Source organism: Labrus bergylta, chromosome 2 (genome assembly GCF_963930695.1).
Source record: "Labrus bergylta chromosome 2, fLabBer1.1, whole genome shotgun sequence".
In the NCBI taxonomy this organism is placed as follows: Eukaryota; Metazoa; Chordata; class Actinopteri; order Labriformes; family Labridae; genus Labrus; species Labrus bergylta.
In genome coordinates, this window is record NC_089196.1 from 3,738,174 (window position 1) to 3,758,349 (window position 20,176).

The window sequence follows — 20,176 nt, forward strand, 5'->3', positions numbered from 1 at the left end:
TGCTGAAGTGACTTGCACACACACACACTGGGCGTGAAGTAGGAGTGACATTTTATTGGTTAGTTGAAAGCGAATGAGGTCTAGACATACAGAAAAGAGAATTCACCATGAAAGTTTGAATAAAGCACAGAATGCTAAATGCACAAGAAGTATGTTTTAAGTTTTTTAGGTGCATTTTTTTGCAAAAGTTCCACATTCATAGACATTCAGAGACCAGGATCCGTCGTGACCCTGAGAGCACGCAGACGGCGATACAATCTTCTCAGTGACGTAGTTTGTGCTCTCAGAAAAGGTGTAGTTCACAACAACAAAAAAAAAAAACTGTACATTCAGAACACGTGTTTTTTTTTTCTCACACTGACGGCTGATAGACCCTCACAGCAGGGGGTTCAAAGGTCAAATTGATTTGATACAACAGGTCTTTGCACATTCAGATACGTCATGTTGAGGAGGAACGGCAAGAACCTTGTATCCATGGGAATAGGAGTTTACTGGAAGCTGATTTGAAACCTCCCAGGTAACACTTAAAGCCCGGCGTGCACTTCACCATTCCACCGTGTCCCTCATTTTGAAGTCTGCACGACCGACGCCCGGCGATTGGGCTGAAATTAAGCCAGTCTACTTTGAAGCTCGGCGACTGCTCTGGATCAGTCGGATGAATTTCTGACATGTTCGATATTTAGGTCGCACATCATTGCAGTGTGAGCAGAGCCACGAGCCGCTTCCTTGACTCTGGGACCCTCCCCTCAGCATCTGCAATCACCATGGTAACAGCAGGAATGCCATTATTATCTCCCCCCCCCCTCCTATCCTGAAAGAAACTATGGCATGGATATCTGCAGACCTCCAGTTGACAGAATATTTAAAATTTATATAACGGCTAGTTCTGACCAAGCAATCTGATTGGACGAGGCGTTCCCTGAGTGACGATATCGAAGAACATCACAATATGCATCCCTCCTCCTCAGCCAGGAGTTCTGAATACTTTTAATTAACACATTAAGCAGGTGTGGTAACCATGGACACCAACAGAGTGCAGTAGAATAGAATGTTTGGGTTGCTTGGCAACGGTCTAGTTTCTGTTAAATTGTGGAACTAGTTTAGTTGGTGGAGTCAACAAATGATCTGTTGTCACACTCAAGGGAGAGATGTTCTCTGTGATTAACTTCAGACCCAATCACAGCAGTGCTGATATCCAGTACATCACTCCCTCTTGTGTGATGTTACCTAATTAGATGCTAGTTAGCATGTGTTAATTGGTGATGCAGATTACTTGTGAGCATGTGTGAGAGAGAGGGGGAGCGAGAACAAGTTTTGAAAATTTATTTGACTCGTACATCGAGAGCGTTGGCCTTGCATCGTGAATAATTCAGTCGTACAGTATGAGCACGCACAGAGTTCTGGTTGTGTCGGAAACGATAGTCGTACAGCATGAGCTCTCAGGTCATGCAGTGCGAGCACAAACATCGTGAGTTCTGGTCGTGTGTTAACGATTCAGTCGTTCAGTGTGAGCTGACATTTCTGCGTGACTTTACTACAATCACACAGAGTACACGCCGGGCTTAAAGGGAACTGAAGCTCTAGTGAGCGCCAGTTTTCAGATGACACTACTTATAGTGAAGTGAAGATGGCTGTGAGTGATGCTGATCCCACGAGGAATCAACACCCTAAAGTGTTAATCTCAGTTAATTCTCTGTAAGCATAAGGCAGTTTCTTCTTAAAATGGTCGTAGTAACCCGATAAAGGTGTCATATTTCTGCTGCGGCTACGTTAGCTTAAAGTCAGTCTGCCCCCTAGTGGTCGAAGATCCCTTGATACAGCTTTAAGGTCACCTCAGTGGGCAGTTTTAAGGGTTAACCTCTGGGGAAGGTTCAATTCCTCATTCATACTCAAAGTGTGGAAGATGCTTGTGAATGGAAGATATTTGAAAAAGAAACAAAAAAAAAAAACAACTGCACGGTCTAAGGCCGCCAGTGAAGGCAGAGAAAGGAAAAGCCCAGACATGTGCAGGGACCACTGAGAAGAAATGGAAAAAATGTATGCGTTTATTAAAGATCAAAATAAAATCATGGAAGCTCTCCGTCTTATCCATTTGTCCCATGTTTGCCATAATCATCTGGGAGGTCGCACTTTCCAGATGTTTTGTGTTCGAGTTAGAGAGAGAGAGTCCAGACTGAGCGAGGACTGGTTCATCAACTCCAGAAAATTAAGGCAATAGGAAATGGCAGTCGGTTTTAACACCATTAATAAAAACATTTAATTTGTTTGTGCTACTGACCAACATACAAAAAAATAACTTTTAAAATATTGACATTTTGCCTTTTTTTTTTTTTTTTTTTTTTTTAAGAACATCTTCAGTGACAGACTCCTTCTAATCCACACGAAGGTTTAGTGATGAGCTAACTTTTGGGGGGGGGGGGTGCCGCTTGTTTTCACAATATTCAAAAAGTCGACTCAGGCTATGATACAAGTGTGTCACACTGGCCACAAATAACAGGACTGTCGCTTCCACATGGTCCACAGCCGAACAGTAACTAAATGACCAAGATTTTTTTTTTCCTTTAGAAAGTCTTGAGTGTGCATCACGACCCAACGTGATGACGGAGTACCACGCATGAATACAAATCTTCTAGACACTTGTGCATATTTCTGTTAGGTTTGTGGTTTCTGAGCTCCGGCGTAGACACCTGGGTGCAGCTGGGTTTGTACTGGGAGGGGCGGGGTTATGTGAGGGTATGGCCATATCGGTGGGAGGCGGGGCAGAGGAGGGTGGTTAGACCGTTGGCTCGTTTAAGTGCTTGAGGCGGATACGCTGGATGTAGCTAGCATTAGCAGGGCTGTAACGGCTGGGGCTGAAATCCGGCGAGGCAGCATGCCGGGCGGGACTGAAGCGACCGCTGGGAGACATCAGGCTGACCGGGGAGCCTGGTGTCTGAGGCTGCATCCTGAGTCGTGGTTTTACCACCACAGGGCTGGGCCAGCTGGAGGACACAACATCAAAACCAGTCAGTGGAAACATTTACAGGATTTCTGTTCTACCAATGATGTTAGACAGACACTGATGTCATGGCAACGGAAGTACCAGCTGTAATGGTTGTGCTTGGCTTTTTTCATCATTCTTCTTTGTAATTATCATTATTGCATCATTTTCTCTTATTGCGATTAATCTCAAGCTATTTTGTCCCTTTAGGCTCCCTGTAGATATTCCTCCTCAGTGTCTCTCTGTAGTCTCAGTGATGTTAAAGAAGGTCACTGCTGCATCTTTGAATGTCTCATTTCACTTTAACAAACTCTCAGACAGCTCAGCTGACGAGTCCAAAGTAACATCCACCTTATGACATCACACATTGACCTTATGACATCACACATTGACCTTTGTTGCCGTTCCTTTAAGCCGTCAGTTTGGGATCCCTAACCACTTCCTGTTCCTGTGCTTAAGTTAAAGTCCTAACCTTCCAGCTACCAGAAGGTCCTTACTGTATTTCAAAATAAAAGCACACAGCAAGCAAAGTACTCTCAGCTTAAGACAGGAGAAAAATTCAAAATGAAAGCCTAACCGTTTTATGGAACTTTAAACATGCAATTGTTAAAAATAAACTATTTAAATTCAGCGATTAATAGTTTAAATTGTTTTACAGTCCTAGTTTAAGTTGTTGTCAGTCATCTCTCTTCTTGAAGTCTCTGAAACATGTCTAACAAACGGCATGTGGCTGATCTTTCTAACAGATGATGTGAGACTCCAACTCCCACACTGCCTTCATTTTGTTTCACCTTTGACCCTGAAAGAACATCAGAATGAGCCCAATAAAAACACTCTTAACTGAAGCTGCAGCTAGGTTAACTAGCTTGTGAGCATTCAATTGACACGACACATTTAATACACAACGGTTACCGACATCAGTGCACACCACATTATTTGCATGTCTGACCTGAGGGCAGGTATTGTCTGATACTGTTTGACCTTTTATCGGATAGACTGAATTGATCAGCCTCTTTAAGAGCCCGTCAGCGTCATCATATCAGTAGACCCAAGAATAAGCCCACTGACCTCTGCATGTCTGCAGCAGAGTACGACTTCATTGTGCTCTTCCACTTATGAACGCTGGGATACTTCTGGGAGTCGACGTCTGCACCATCTATTGCTGTCAAGACCTCCCTGTCCAACTTGGTTGGTGAATCTCTGCAAACACAGACACCAGTGATAGATACAGTTTCTACACAATATTGATATCATCATCACTTTACAGAAGCAGGTCATCAAACCCTTTAACGACAGCCTGCCTTTCACATTTTTATCCATCACTTTTACAACTACACCCAGAGAAAGTATGGGGACTCACCCGTCAATGAACAGTCCTCTTCTAATATGCGGTGGGGTCCTGTGAAGGAACTCGGAGCTATCTAAGGACTTATAGGAGGACCCAGAGGAGCCTGAGCTGCTCAGGTCCCTCCCTCCGTGGTCCCATGATTTGGACCTAGCACAGATGTTGCGCCCCCCTGATACAGGCCCCCTAGTCCTGCCTAGCACCTCCAGACTTTCCTCTGCTTCATAGTACTCCTCTGAGCTGCCGCTGCTGCGCCTCTCCTCTGCCTCTCCTCCCTCCGTTCTCCAGCCTGGCGCCTCAACGCTCTCTCCATCGTGGCTGCTGTGACCGAGAGACAGGCGGTTCAGCCCGGAGCTCAGGTCTGTGGCTGAGGAGGAGCCGAAGGAGTCACGGACATCCCGGTGCCGGCTCCCTCCACTGCTCCTCCTCTCCCTGCAGACGGTGGGGCTGTCAAGCGTCTCTTGCAGTGACATGCGCTCAAACTCCACCATGAGGTTGGAGATTGGGGACAGCAGGCAGGAGGGTGAGGTGCGAGGGGCCACCTTGTCTCCATTGTTAGTCCTATCTCTGGAGGAGGAGCACACCCCATTTTTGCAGACGACGCCGGGCGTCAGGATGCCGTCATCGCAGCAGCACAGCAGGTCCTGCTCTGCCGCCGTCTCGATCAGGTCGGCCCCCCGGTGGTGCAGTGCGATGGGCAGGATGTGGAACTCACGGCCGCCCACTGCTCCCTTCAGACCGTCCTTGGATGCAGCAGAGGAGGTGATGCTGGTGAGAGCTGCATTCTGCCGATTCTTAATTTCCTCGAGGCTGATGTCGTCGCCCTCATCCAGGAAGGCACCGACAGAGATGGAGTTGCAGAACTTTTTGGGCTTGCCTTGGACAGGAGAGAACCGATCGTAAAATATACATTTTATCATAGTATGTATGTATGTGTTGTATCTAACGAGATTGTGTGAGAGAACATCAGTTTACTACAATATAAAAGAACACTTTAAGGTCTAGACGTGTCTCTGTTATGCAGGCAAAGGTACCTGGAGAGGGCGTTCTGAACCTGTTGCTGGTCTCATTCTCCCCCGTCTCTTCATGAGCCCGTGGACAAAAATCTCTCCTGCAAAGGTGCTCTTCCAGTTTGCGGAGCCCCTCAGCCGATGACAGATCCACAAAACTGTCCAGGAAGTCCCAGTACTCGGCCCATGGGTGGCCCATCCCATGAGCAAGGTCTCTGCAGATATCGGATGATTCATCAAAGAGATGATCACAAATCATCCATATCTGTAACATGTATTGCTTAAATGTGGTGTTTGCATAGTCCACAAGAGGAGTACAAAAAAACAAGTGTCCACTTGAGGCTGGCTCCAAAAACCAATCCCCTTTAGTTCCCATCTCAACATGCTGTTTTTGACAGGGGGGTTGCAACTAATTTATTTGATTACTGTATTGTAAAACATATGAACACCATGACGCTATAGCACAACTCATACAGCCTTAAGAAACATTCTTCAGGTGGAAGTCGTCACAAAAGGTTACGTTTACGTCGGGGGACTCTGTTTCATCTGCCAGATGTTGTTAGAGCTCGTACTCAGAGTGCAGGATGTGAGACTTAAACATGATGTAAACATAATGTAAACACGGTGCTGACAACAAAACAGCCAGCGGGACTCGAGCTTCTCACTCATTATAGACCGTCATTACTGAGAGACACATTTACACAGGATATACCGGTAATTGATTTGTGATATATTTATGTGTAAAATGTTGCACATTCTTTTCTATTTTTTAAAGTAAAGCCTGTTTTATTATTTCATTAGTTTTTGATAACAACACATTTATTGATAGAGCACCTTTCAGGACCAAAAAAATCACAAAGTGCTTTATAAAAAGAATAAAAACAACAATCTACACAACAGATCAAGCAGAAGCTTTAGTCTAAACAAAAGAGTCAGCAGTGCCGACAAACCTTAAACCCAAAGGCAGAGCTCCGAAGTGTTGGAGCAACGATATTAAAAGACACATTTTAAGAATAACAACCTCAATAGTGACTATATAGACTGAAAAAATACCACAGTGCCATCTCTTAAGTTTTCAACAGTGGATTAAAAAGGTAAGAAGCCTCATATCAAATATTTGCTTATGTTCCAGAAATTATTCATCCACATTAAAACATTATAAAGCAGGCAGACAAGTTTATTTATGAGACATTTCTGATGCTAATTTTGACACTTTCAAGACAAATACTTTTGCCTTTTATCAGAGAAGGAGAGCTGAAGAAAGACAAGAAAAGTTGGGAGGAGAGAGTGGGGGGATGACATGCGGCAAAGGGCACAGGTCGAATTTGAACCCATGGCCGCTGCAACGAGGACTATAGTCTCTGTACATGGGGCACACAACATAACCGCTAGGCTATCAGTGCGTCCAGGCTTCATGATTTAAAAAAAAAAGAAAAAAAGTAAGATTTTATTTGCTGTGTTGTACCTTTATTCGAGAGATAGAACAGTGGATAGAGTTGGAAATCAGGGAGAGAGAGAGAGTGGGGAATGACATGCGGGGCAAAGGAGTCATAGGTCGGATTTGAACCTGGGCTACAGCCTCCATACGTGGGGCGCGTGCACTAACCACTGCGCCACCAGCTCCGCTTCATTTAAAAAAAAATCAAAACTGATTTATCTATTCTCCTTGTACTGAGTGCATAGAGTGGAGACCAAAAGGAATTACTCACAGTTCCCAGTTTGTTAGATCTTAAAATCATGTTGACCAATGCAACAGTGAGTATTTTAGCTTCATCACGGTGTCTGTTGGAAGTTTTGAATAAAGATTCTGATTCAACTGAAGGGCTTGAGGTCCTGCTGAATTACATTTTACTGACAAAGTGTTTCGATGATTGTGTGCAGCATGTTTACGTCAGCGAGGATCGCTCTGAATGTGAATGAGACAGCGTCAAGATGTTAAACAAAGGACTAACCAGCTCTGAGCCAAGGCTGTGGGGCACATGGCCCAGTGGGTCCAGAATCAACAAAGACCTGTTTGTGCTGCCGGTTCCTGTAGCAAGGTTGACAGCAGGCCAATAAGCCTTCAGGAGGATCACAATACAGAATGAAAGCAAAGGAAGGTGTTGGTCTCACCTGCCCACTCTCTCTGCCCCACGGTCGGGATCAGACTTCAGAATGTGGTGAAAGTGTTCCGCTCGGTTTCTGGGCGGCGTCTTCCAGGACCGCCGGAAATCGTCTGCCTACAGGAGAAGACGATATATTCTAGTCATTAAAGGTGTTTGAATGATACAGTGATATCAGGTCATCAGGTATAGGACTTGCCTTTGATGGGCTCAGTGGGCCAGCAAAGGCTGTGACGGTCATCAGGGGGTCCATGGGGCTTCTTGATTGCCGCTGGATCTGTGACAGACTTTCTGAGGTCTCGGGGGACCAAAGAGCACCGATGATAGGCTGAGAGGTGTTGTCTGTCGCCCTCAGCAAAGGGATGTAGCAGCGGTCTACAACACAATGAGCAATTTAAAGTTTACCGTTGGATAACAAGTCGAAAGGGTCTTATTCACAGAGCGATACACAAAGAAAATAGCGTGTTTTAAAGGAAGAATGTGCAGCATATTACACATACATACAGCAGAAATCAAGTCTCTCTGAGTCATGACTGTCTACAATGAGGGAGAAGCTCGAGTCCCGCCAGCTGTTCTGTTGTCTAAGCCGTGTGTACATGGACGGGACGTCCTTACATATAAAGCTAATTTATTCAAGGACTAGAGAAACAAAAAGAACATACTCACTGATTATTTGGATGTCACATAAGTGTTTGTGGTTCACAGTCATTCTGTGTCATTTCCTATGCAATATGAAGCTAACCAAAGTGTGCTAACATTAGCATGCTAACACAACAATGCAGGACACAGGCAACTGCAGCTTAAGCAAAGGACAATTTTCCTGCCGCAGCATCCTTAATGGTGCTTAATTATGGCACGTTCTAATTGATAACTCCTTTGTGTGAACACGAGATTCAGAATAGTGGAGGTGTCTCCAAACAGCAGTTTGTTTTGGTTTCATGTTGGAGCTCAAGAGTGACATCTACTGGATCAAAAAGTCACACATTCTTCCTTTAAAGACAATGGGAATCAAACTTAGAGCTGGCAGTGTACTTGAAAATAAAATCTATTTTGGTCAGTGCATATGGTGCTATCAGTCAAGAAATCCATCAATCATATCAAAGCACACAGCCAAATATAAACTACATGAAGCAACATGTTGCTCTTATTAAAGCATGCCTCTCTCTCTCTCTCTCTCTCTGTGTCATGGGCGTTCAGGAAACATGTAACCTTGTGATGAAAGCTCTTACCCTCTAAATAGTCACATATCTTCTGCTTCACTTCTTGGGTTTTATTTTTTCTGCTACAAATGAGCTGCAGTTAGGAGAGAGAGAAAGAAAAGATTATGGGGTGTTTGTACAGCGGAGAACATCAACCTTGTTGTTGGATTATCAGGGGAGAGAACGTGTTCATGCCCGTCTATGTTTAGCCTTCACTATGCACCCACCGAATGTTGCCAAAGATTTAAAAAGCAAGCTTAAAGGTCACGGCTTCAAAACCTGAGTAAGCATAGCCGCACCTCCGTCAGCAGCTACTGGCATGATGTCAGCTGTACTCAGTGAGGCTGAGGAACTACTCCCATATGTGTATGTACATTTAAAACCATCTGTAGAATGAAAAACAGGGGCTACGCTGAATGTGTTCTTACACAGTCTGCATGTTAACATTTCTACAATTCTACAATTCACTTAGCAGACGCTTTTATCCAAAGCGACGTACATCAGAGAGTAAGTACAACACAAGCAAGGATCTAGAAAAAAGGGAACAATGTCAGTAAGAGCAAACGATCAGCTTTGAGTCTGATTGGACACACAGGTGCTGACAGGAAGTGACCAGAGGCAAAGCACAACATTTACGGCAGTTCTTGAGAGCTCTAATCAGTACAGTGGGTCAGTTAACATAGCTAACAAGGGGATAGAAATCAAACTCCTTACATCACAAGGCTTCTGACCGTCTTTGTTCCGACAGTTCTTATCCATGTCGGGATGCGAGCACAGGACATTGACCACCTCCGGGCATCCAAACTTACAGGCAAAGTGGAGCGGTGTTTCAAAGCCCTGATGCACACAAACAGAGCAGGACAAAGATGAATTAAAGATAATAATCAGACCATGTGAGGCTGCTTTGGTAGAAATAACTTACCGCCTTATCTGGGGTGTTGAGGTAAAGATCTACGATGTAGCGGATACGTTTCTGCAGCATGAGTTCCTGGTCATCCGGGTACATGAGTCGCATGAACTCTGGGTTTTCCAAGGTGTCCAGCAGCAGCTGGACAATTCCCGCCTGGTTCTCCTTTGCTGCCACATGCATGACGTTGTACCTGCAGCCCTCCTAATCAGGGAAATCAGAGGAACAAGGATGCTTAACTTTGTCCACAAGCATCATTTCACCTGAACGTCAAATGCTGAAATCAAAACTCCTGAATATTATAATGCAAGGGCTTAAGACATAATAAACCTCCATGGAGGGGGGGGGACTCTGGGATGCTGGAGCTCCCTATCCGGCCTTCCTGAGGTGTCGTGGGACTAATCGGATGAAACATCTTTGAAGGGAAGTTCCCACTTGACAACCCAATGATGTCCTGGCTCTTGGTGTCCATCAGCCTACACGGTTGAGTTGTGGGGGCCGGATGTCGCCATGTGGGAGGGTAGGGAGTATCGGCATTGTCACTAACAGCCTGGGTCTGTCGAAGGTGGCAATGCTGTCTTGGTTGCTGTGGCAACTAAGGGCCATCAGGCGTTTTAAGTAATGTATCAGTAGGGCATAGGGGGCATAATTGGGATGAGGGGGTGTCTACGCTAAGCGCCCATCCTTTCATTAGGGCAGAAGTATCTTGTGTTTATTTCAAATTCATAATAAAGGTATCAAAAAAGCACTGAATATGCATGACTTCTTAAGACTGATTGCATGGTTTAATTAAAGAAAAATCATGACTGCGTCTTTTTAAGCATTAACACAACAGGTAACAATAATTGTCTTCATATTAGCGGCTGCAAACTGGATAAGAGCTCCAGCTGAGAGGTTGGAAAATACTTTCCAAGTTAGACTATTCATCTCTATTAAGAGCTAAGCGTTTCCAGAGTGTGAGAAAGCACAACAGGGAAATCTACAACAAGCTCAAGCATGGCGGCCTCTCCATTCGACCTCAGGTTACCCCTGTTCAGGAAACGGGGCCAGACAGGTAACTTTCTGTGCTCACCTGCACTATGGTGGGATTATCTCCTGAGCCAATGAGGTATCTGGGGTTGCTCCACACCAGATCGCTGAAGGTCAACTCGTCTCCCTTCTCCACAGCTTTCCTCAGTTTGGCGGTCAGGTCCTGGGTGCGGGGGCTCTTGAAACTGTTTGCTCGCTCCCGGTTGATGGTGTCAACCTCCATGTTGTCTGGTGTGGAAGGGGAGAAGAGAGAGCGAAGGACAGACACAGATGTTACAAAAATAGAGTTCAAGGCTGGTGTGGTGACAACGTTCACCTACTCGCTTCAGATGATACGTCAGAAACTATTGGCCTTTCAAAACTCGGAGGATCTCATCACTAAATCACATTTTGTATGAAAATTAGTTCAAAGAGAGCACTTCAATTAAAGGCAGGAACAATAAGTCAGTGCAGAGTAGGCTAATGATCCTGTGGATAAATGCTCCTACCAAGATGGACTGGCAGCCTTCAGACAATATGCAGAAAATGAGAAACAATCCACACAATAGATTTAAAAACTACAGAATTTCTTCTACTGGCAGGCATGAAAAGTTTGCCCATTAGGGAAACAGGTGCACACTTTATTATACATGTAGCATTAGTTCTTCAGTGATGCAGTGAGCTTTAAACCATGACTTCAGTTTCAACCCTGCTGCTCTTGGGGCGCAGTGGTTAGTGGGCGCGCCCCATGCGGGTGGCCCGGGTTCGAGTCCAGCCTGTGGCTCCTTTCCCGCATGTCATTCCCCACTCTCTCTCTCTCCCTGATTTCCAACTCTATCCACTGTCCTATCTCTCCATTAAAGGCACAAAAAGCCCAAAAATAAATCTTTTAAAAAAATATGCTCTCTTCTGTGCATGTTCCTGAGAGCTCTGGCCTTCTGCATGACCCAGCAGATCAGCGTGCCATACCTCACAGACACCTGAACAGATGAATGTATGATAGAGGGAATCAATTATGACGCTTTAACATTTGCACAAAACTCCTGATAACTTCCTGACGTGCAAATGTTTCACTTTGACTTTACCTTGAGTTTCTCCTGTTAGGCCCCGAGTGAATTTTCCGTTTTAAATCGGGGTGATCTGATGTGAGAATGCAGCGGGAAATACTTAAAGGAAAATTCACCAGGAGCGAGGGGGGAGGGGGTGGTGACGTTTATATCTTATGACCTGTATGCACACAACCTGTGGGATCTCCATGCATGTAACGAAACTCCCTCAGTGTTGTCTGTTTGCCAATATGTTCATCTCCGCTCTTCTGTTGTTAATGTGAATGTGTTGAGCTAGACGTAGCATCAGCCAAAAGTTTCTGTTGCTTCTTCTGCAACAGAGTCTGTCACTTCCACATCTTTCTTTGCACGTCATGCCTCCTCAGATCCCCGCCTCCTGTCCAGATTTGAGGCGAAGACTGAAATCTTCTCGAAACGTTCAGGAGTTCATGTGTGAGAACGGCTGTCGTGTCATCTTTTGCAAAGGAGTCTGACTGTAGCGTGTATTTACCTTTACTGCTGACCAGGCCTGGTTTGACTGGAGACACGCAGGGTGCAGATTTGTTGGGAGAGGGGAAATAGTCACAGATCCCTTTAGCGAACTTCTCAGCGTCCTCGCGGTTGGGAAAGGCTTTGAAGCGGGCTCCCTTCATTATCTTTACTGCTTGAAGGGCATCTTTCTTATCCGTGTACACATGTGCTCTTTCTGCAGAAAAACAAAAAAAACACACCAGATCAGTATATTTATCTTTCTATATCCTTTCTTTGCATCGTCACTCTGTAAACTTATAGATATATATAAAGCCTCCCCTGTCAGACTAACATCCCCCGCATTGATTTTCAACATTAATTGAGATCAATACTCTACATCAGAGAGGTCAGGGAGTCCTACTGTGCTGCTTCTTACTGCCAAAGAAAAGAACATCAAATGTTTTCATCCACTTAGCAAACACATGTGGATGTCAGACTACATGAGCAGCAAATAATCCTTAAACAAGGCACCACAGAGAAGAGAAGATTATATATTAACAAAGACATACATATAATAGCATCCCAGAGGAGGAAGACTGTGTGAACTATGTGACTCAAGAGAAGTTGACAATTAATCTTGTTTTATTTTTGAGGCTTTTTATGCCTTTAGTTTAGAGACAGGAGAGTCGACAGAGTCAGAAATTGGGAGAGAGAGAGAGAGTTTCCACACATCAGACTCGGTCATTTCTTAATCTAAAACCCCCTGTCACATATTCTTGGAGTGGGATGTCACTTTTAAAAAGTATCAATATATAACAGCAATGCGTTTGACATCAGATAAAGAACATGGGCGAGTCTTTCTTACCGTTTCTAGCCAGAACGTCCTCCCAAAGAGGACAGACACCGTAAAAAAAGGTTGGGGACACTTGTGCCAGTTTTGAAGGTGTTTCTGTTTTGGACTGAGAGTTGCTGCCTTCAGCAGAGCAGTGCGAGGCCTTGACGGCAATCCCCTCTTCCTCTGGAGGGTTAAGACCCACACCGTAACCAAAGTCTGACTCATCAGTGGCAGTCTCAGGGGGTTTGCCGCTTGCAGAAGTTGATGCAACTGCTGTGGCACACGACATAGATTTGGCATGTTCAGCCACACAGGCCGCACTGCCCGAGACTCCTCCTGCTGAAGAGCTGTTGTCGGATTCAGCAGCGCTGCTCTCTGACCCGGCCAGGACTCGGGCTAACTTCCTCTCGAAGGTGGCTCGCGTGGTGGCTGTGATGGGGCCGCACTTGAGGTCTGCCCTGGCAAACTCCTCGCGCAGTTCATCAGAAGTCAGCCCCCGCAGCCTGCTCAGAACTGCCTCCATGCTTCAGCTCCCTACAACACACACACAATACACTTTAGCAATGTTAAACAGTAGGCTAGCTTTTAGTAGACTAAACAACCACTGACGGAAATATGATACTTATCACGAGCGTCTTATTAAAGTTCCTCTATATTAGCAAAAACCATACATTTTCGTTTGTTTTAAAATCAATTATTAATTATAATATTAATTATTATTACTATTAGTAGTCCAACACAGTCAAATACCCGTTTCTTCAATGTAAGAAAATAAAACTATAATGAAAGTCATTGAGACTAAAAGAATTTCTCTGAGCAAGGAAGAGACAGAAACTTTTATCTTGTTTATCGTTGCTAGGTATGACACATTATTTCAGGAGCTGTGATTGGTTGATCCAACAAAATGGAGAAAAAAAAAGTAAATCATAGAATCCAGACAGCCATTGTGTAATTATGAGCACTATGAAATTAGCATATGTGTGATAATTTGTGAGACGTTCTTTTAAAGTTTAAAGCCCACAAGATGTTTGAAATCACACGGCCACATGTGCAGCAGCTTCTCCACATGCTGAGAATTCAGCAGGTGTAGAGCCTTAATAACAGATTGGATGCACCTGTGGAGGTGACCACATGTAGACAAACTCAACACACATGTCTCACTTAGTACTGAAAAAAGTCATTGTTGGCTTGAAATGTCTGCACAAATCATTTGTGTCTGCTCTGCACAACTATGATTCAATATTATTCTTCATGAAGTGTTTGCAGAACATTTTTTCCATTCGCTGAATCCTATTTCACAGAGATTGGAAGCCGTGTTCACAATAGATGATAAATGGACTTGAGAGTGTATATTTCTAGTCTTCTGACTACTCAAAGCACTTTTACAGTCCACTTTTACAGTCCAGGTCACACACTGATGGTAGAGGCTGCTGAGTAAAGAGTCCATCAGTATTAACTCATCCATTCATACACATTCACACACTGATGGTAGAGGCTGCTGAGTAAAGAGTCCATCAGTATTAACTCATCCATTCATACACATTCACACACTGATGGTAGAGGCTGCTGAGTAAAGAGACCATCAGTATTAACTCATCCATTCATACACATTCACACACTGATGGTAGAGGCTGCTGAGTAAAGAGTCCATCAGTATTAACTCATCCATTCATACACATTCACACACTGATGGTAGAGGCTGCTGAGTAAAGAGTCCATCAGTATTAACTCATCCAATCACACACCGCTGATCATCAGAGGGAGCAATTTGGGGTTAAGTGTCTTGCCCAAGGACACATCAACATATGGCTGCAGGAGCTGGGGATCAAACCCTAGAGACACTCCAGTTAAGAGACGACAGACTCTACCACTGAGCAGGTGCTGCTCATGTTACTGACCTGTATAACTAACAACACAGATATAACACAGATAGATCTGGTATAACAGTATATAAATTAAATAAATGATAACACAGATATAACTGCATATAACAGATATAAATGATAAAACAGATATAACACTGATATAAATTGATATCAGAATCAACCATATGTATTTGGAACTAGCACCTGCTAGCTAGCATGCTAACCATGAAAGCTCCTGTCAAAGCTAGCATGATGTAAAGGGCTCAGATTAAAGTCTCGACTGAGTGAATAACACTCACAGTTTATCCAGAACATGAAAAGAAGCGAAAACATTGAAAGCCGGACACATTAAAACAACACATCAGTCGGTTCACTCGCTGCTGTCACGCCCAAGTTTGTCATTCGAGGTGTTTTCGGACAACAGTAAAAAAAAAAAAAAAAAAACGTGCTCCGTGTTCCTTAGAATCAAAGTGTACGTGATGACGTGTGCTAACAAATGTGTCCTGTACTCACCACAGAACATGTCTGTTAAATACCCGCGGAGGGAGCAGGACACGCTGTGACTTTTATTTCTGATAAACTGTTGGACAGACACAAAGCTGCTGGAGACGGTCTCAAGTCTCATTGTTTACAACACGTTGTGCGCATGCGCAGTTTCAAGGGAGGGCTCACGCTGCATTCCAGGTCTGTGGGAAAACTCAGAGGTATCCGCTTGAGGTGACAGGAACAGTTTGGGGAGGCAGTAGCTGAGTCTGTAGGGACCTCGGTTAGGAACCGGAGGGTCGCTGGTTCAAGTCCCGGTGTGGACCAAATATGGAGGTTGGTCTGGTAGCTGGAGAGGTGCCGGATCACCAAACCCCCTCACCACCATCAGCTCATGTGCTGTTTCTGCATGTGTGTATTCATGACTTACAGAGTGTAACAACTGAAATTTCCACTTGCAGGGATTAATAAAAGTAAATCTTACATCTCCCCCCATACCTGTCTGAGCTCCTCCAACTCACTTCTGCTGACACAAACCTCCTGTCACCCCCCTGCAGGACTAACCACTGGTCCTGAGGGGCCTTCTCCATTGCTGCTTCCACCCTCTGGAACTCAATCCCAAAAACATCAGAGACTTCCCCTCACTACTCACCTTTAAGAAATCATGTTCTCATCCTCCTTCACTCACATTAGTTCTTCTTTGTTTTGTTTTTGTATATTTGTTAAGCGTCTGAGTATTTAGAAAAGTGCAATTTTAAGTCTAATATATTATATAATATAATATATAATATATTATGAACCTATACTGGAGAACGTCATGTTTGATTTAAAGTCAGAAATGCGTGTTAAAACTCCATATATTTATATCATAAACTCTATTTCAGCTCCATTGAATTTAAATGTTATTTCAAAATTAACCCTGTCACCACCAAATACAATTTTAATACATACAAAAAAATTCAATTATATTTAGTACGCTTTTTTTGAGAAACACACTTTAGGACAACGTATTCCTGTCAAACCTTTTTTTTTTTACTTTCTCAGTTCTGTTGGGGCATTAATGCTAAAAATTAATAAAAATATTAAAGAGCCCATATTCTGCCCTTTTTGGGGTTTGTATATTTAATCTATGTACCTACTTTTGTACCTTCACAATAGCTACAGTCCAAAAAAAGTATCTGTTTTCATGTACTGCTCCTCCTTGCTCCCTCTACACTCTGAGTCCGTCAGCTATGCTCTGTTGAGCCCACACTGTTAGACCCAAAGTCTGCTCTGATTGGTCTGCCGATCCGCTCTGTTGTTATTGGTCAGTTGCTCAGCACGGTTCTCGGAAATTTCAACATGAGCTGCTGGGCTTGTCACAACGACCCAATGGACTTAGATCAGTGATCTCACACTGACAATGACGCCCTGAACTGACACATTTTTTTCGAGGGGGGCTAGAACCGAGCGTTACATGTGGCTAATGCTACAGCTAACAGGAGGACGTAGGAGAAGCCGCGTTTCCACGGACTTCGAATTTTTGCACAAAGATGTGCCTAAACATGCACAGGACACTTGGAAAACACACTAAAGAGCATATAAAACCAGAAAAAGCAGAATATGGGACCTTTAAATCAAAACAGAGATCATCTTAAATTTGTAATCTGAGTGAGCCTCTGTTATTACGCACTAGAGCACAAGGCGACCAATCCCCACTGGACATCAACGGGTCGTGTGTGGAGGATGTTAAGACTATATAAATAGATGTGTAAATGTAAAAATACGGAAATAAATTAATAACTCAATTAATGTGGAAATGTATGCGTTGATACACATAACTGTAGAAATACGCTAATAAGTCCACCTCCCAGACGACCACACCTGGTCCCTCAACACAAGCCTCTTCTTCCTTAGTAGGCTGAAGAAGGCAAACCTCCCACCCCCCATCCTCACCACATTTTACAGAGGGGCTGTAAAGAGCACCCTGAGCTGCTGTATCACCTCCTGGTTCGGAAATGGCACCACCTCAGACCGCAAGACCTCACAAAGGATAGTGAGAACAGCTGACAAGATCACAGGGACCTCTCTCTGCCAGCCATCAAGGACATTTATCTCTCACGTTGCCACAGCAGAGCCAACAGGATTGTCGCTGACCCCTCCCACCCCTCCCACAAACTCTTTACCCTCCTGCCACCTGGAAAAAGGCACAACAATTTGTTTTCAGTTTTTTTTTTTTTGTTGTAAGGTCACCACCCCAAATGAATGTTCGGGGAAACACTGTATAATGTGGATACTGTATACTGGCTGCACTTTATAAGTCCAAGGAGATCAGTGAATGCTACTCTTGTCCTTTAACTTCCCTATGCCACTTTAAAATTAACTTTAACAGTTTCTTGTTACCTTGCTTCTTGTCTCTTTATCTGTTTTAGTCACTTTATTTTAACTGTTAGTTACTTGGCAGTGGTCAGCTGGTCAGTAGAGGGCGCCGCACCACAAGGGGAATGACAGACCTTCAGTTCACTGAATATGATTTTAAAACATTTGTTTAACTATAAAAGTTAATGATTGGTGATGTGTTTCTGGTATTCAGGGTGTTAAGACTCCTGGGCCTCCATTGACACTGGTTAAAAGTTGCCCAGGAGATATTTGATTGTAGCGCAGGATATTGCACTCTTGAAATCAACCACCCAGCAGCTTGCAGCAGAGACACATCCTGTGCATGGTAACTTAAAGAGTAAGCCATGTGGTTGAACTTATTGAGACAAAGTGCACAAAGTGCCCCTTCTTCTGACATCCTGGGAGTATTGAAACCTTAAGGCCCTGACACACCAAAGGGGGAAATAAAATATCTAAAATAAAAAATATGCAGTAGTAAGTAACGGAGCAGCTTCGGTCATAGAATGGCCATTGTCAACAGACTGTTGTCATAGAAACAGGACAGACGTGCAGTGCTTTTCTTCTCAGCGAACAAACACTTCATGCAAACACTCCCGAGTGTACAGCCAGCGCTTTCCTGCCAGGAGAAAAACATGCTAGGTGGACACGGGGCCTAATACAAGCAGAAAGTAGTGGTTTATAGTAGGGCTGGGTGATATATCGAGTTTTTAAGATATTTCGATGTATTTTTAATCCAGATATAGGGTAGGACAATATCGTTAATATCGATATAGTTCATGTTGCATTAAAACAACTTTATACGTTTCTTCTGTGGAGCTGCCAGTTCACCTATTTCTCATGTCATCGTCTCTCCCTCTTCACCCTGCTCCTCTCTCTCTCTCTGAGCCAAACTCAACAAACTAAATGATAACAAAACACAAAACTGTGTTTATTGTGTTGTGCAGAAAATGAATTAATTTCATAAACAGGTAGTTTGTTTTCATGTACATGTTGAACTTGTGCAACTGACTGTTAATAAAAGACATATCGATATATATCGAGTATCGCCATTCAGTGAAAAAATATCGAGATGAGTTTTGGTCCATACCGCCCTGCCCTAGTTCATAGTAAATAAATATCAACAACAGTTTTTTTTTTTTTTTTTTTAAATCCCCCAACTCAACTAGTTCCACAATTAAACTAAACTGTTGCCTAGCAACCCAAGCATTCTATTCTACTGCACCCTGTTGGTGTCCATGGTTACCACAGAGCATTTGCAGTATGTACATTTAGTGTATGTTAAAATAAAAGTAATATTATCATGAAAGCAGTGAAATGAGAGTCTGTTGTGTGATTCTGAGGTTTGAAATAGACAAATACAGAAAAACTCTGTCAGCTGTAAATGTTAGTTAAAGGTATTCAGAGCTCCTGGCTGAGGAAGAGTGATACATAATGTGATAAAATGCGCCAGCCGCCACTTTTTACAAATTACCTATTACAGCCACCTTCACTTCATTCAATCACAAGTTTATACCTTGTTAGTCTTAATTAATGTCTTGAGTAGTATCACAGTCCCAGAGGAACACGATCTTATCTCACACTGTCCTTGTATAATAACACAGAGAACTTGTCTGTCCCGCAGTAATGAACGCATCATCATGCTCTCAATAGAAGAGGATATAAAGAGATATTATTTATGAGACATCATGATTAAGACATTAAAACACAGATAAAGACAACATGAGAGACCTGCACACGTCACTTTCCATTAAAGATGGAGGCAAACTAAAATACAGGAGAGAAACTTGCTCTGAATATATGACATGCTAATAGACATTAGCCACATTAGCAAAGAAGCTACATCGAGCCGCCGGTCAGCTAAAGCGAACGTCAATACGTCACTACGTCAGGCGAGAACACCGGTATTAAAGTGTTACCGTACCAAACGCTGTGATGATGTACTTCTGTTAGCAGTAGTATGTTCAGTTAAAATAATAAAATTGATTCTCACCTCCACCTCCTGCTGCTGTTGCTGCTGCTAGGTGTCTTCACCGCGACGGTTTCAAAATACAGAGAATGAGGACCCGCGTCCGTCCCGCGCACTGCCTGATCAAAAAGAAGCACCGACCGTAGCCCGGAATATTTACAGTGAGCCCTTAGACACAGACTATAAATATTAAATTGCAGGGACAGTTGCAAAACTATGAGGAACAACAAATGACTAAAGTATAAATAAATAAATAAATGTTGGGAGAAATGCATACAATAATGTATAAATAAATAAATAATTAAATAAATGCATCAATAAATATATAAATAAATACATAAATAAATATATTCATATTTTTATTTATGTATTTCTGTGTCCATGTTGTACAAGGAAAAGTAAATATTAAGTGGGCCGTCTTAACATTACTGAAGTAGGATTGGTCAATTTTGAAAAACAGACAGAGGCAAATTTATATATATACTTTTCCTCTTAGACCTGGACACAGAAATAAATAGATGTGTAAATGTAAAAATACGGAAATAAATGAATAACTCAATTAATGTGGAAATGTATGCGT

At 43.3% G+C, this 20,176-nt stretch overlaps 1 protein-coding gene across 3 annotated transcripts; it reads right to left on the reverse strand.

Annotated features, from left to right (window-relative positions):
* Window positions 1-34: 34 nt before the first annotated feature.
* ankle2 (ankyrin repeat and LEM domain containing 2) lies at window positions 35-19,705 on the reverse strand. 3 transcript variants are annotated; one of them, XM_065962830.1, is made up of 13 exons: window positions 19,621-19,705; window positions 12,934-13,437; window positions 12,109-12,303; window positions 10,616-10,800; window positions 9,559-9,747; window positions 9,351-9,473; window positions 8,667-8,730; window positions 7,633-7,812; window positions 7,448-7,550; window positions 5,360-5,550; window positions 4,341-5,202; window positions 4,049-4,180; window positions 35-2,981 (listed from the first exon to the last, which is right to left on the reverse strand). In XM_065962830.1, exons 2-13 carry the CDS (start codon window positions 13,424-13,426, stop codon window positions 2,774-2,776), a joined length of 2,925 nt encoding a protein of 974 aa, XP_065818902.1. In that variant the 5' UTR covers window positions 13,427-13,437; window positions 19,621-19,705; the 3' UTR covers window positions 35-2,773. The 3 variants fall into 3 exon arrangements, with proteins under 3 accessions (XP_065818902.1, XP_065818900.1, XP_065818905.1); XM_065962828.1 differs by lacking the exon at window positions 19,621-19,705 and adding an exon at window positions 15,282-15,437; XM_065962833.1 differs by lacking the exon at window positions 19,621-19,705 and adding an exon at window positions 15,068-15,193.
* Window positions 19,706-20,176: the final 471 nt, after the last annotated feature.

Bases quoted from the DNA above. Each gene is read 5' to 3' on its own strand.
- ankle2 (XM_065962830.1), bottom strand. From the start codon at position 13,426: ATGGAGGCAGTTCTGAGCAGGCTGCGGGGGCTGACTTCTGATGAACTG. The intron at 9,474-9,558 runs GTAAGTTATTTC...TGTGTGCATCAG, and splicing joins TCAACACCCCAGATAAGGCG to GGCTTTGAAACACCGCTCCA. The intron at 7,551-7,632 runs GTCCTATACCTG...TCCTGTAGGCAG, and splicing joins ACTGAGCCCATCAAAGGCAA to ACGATTTCCGGCGGTCCTGG.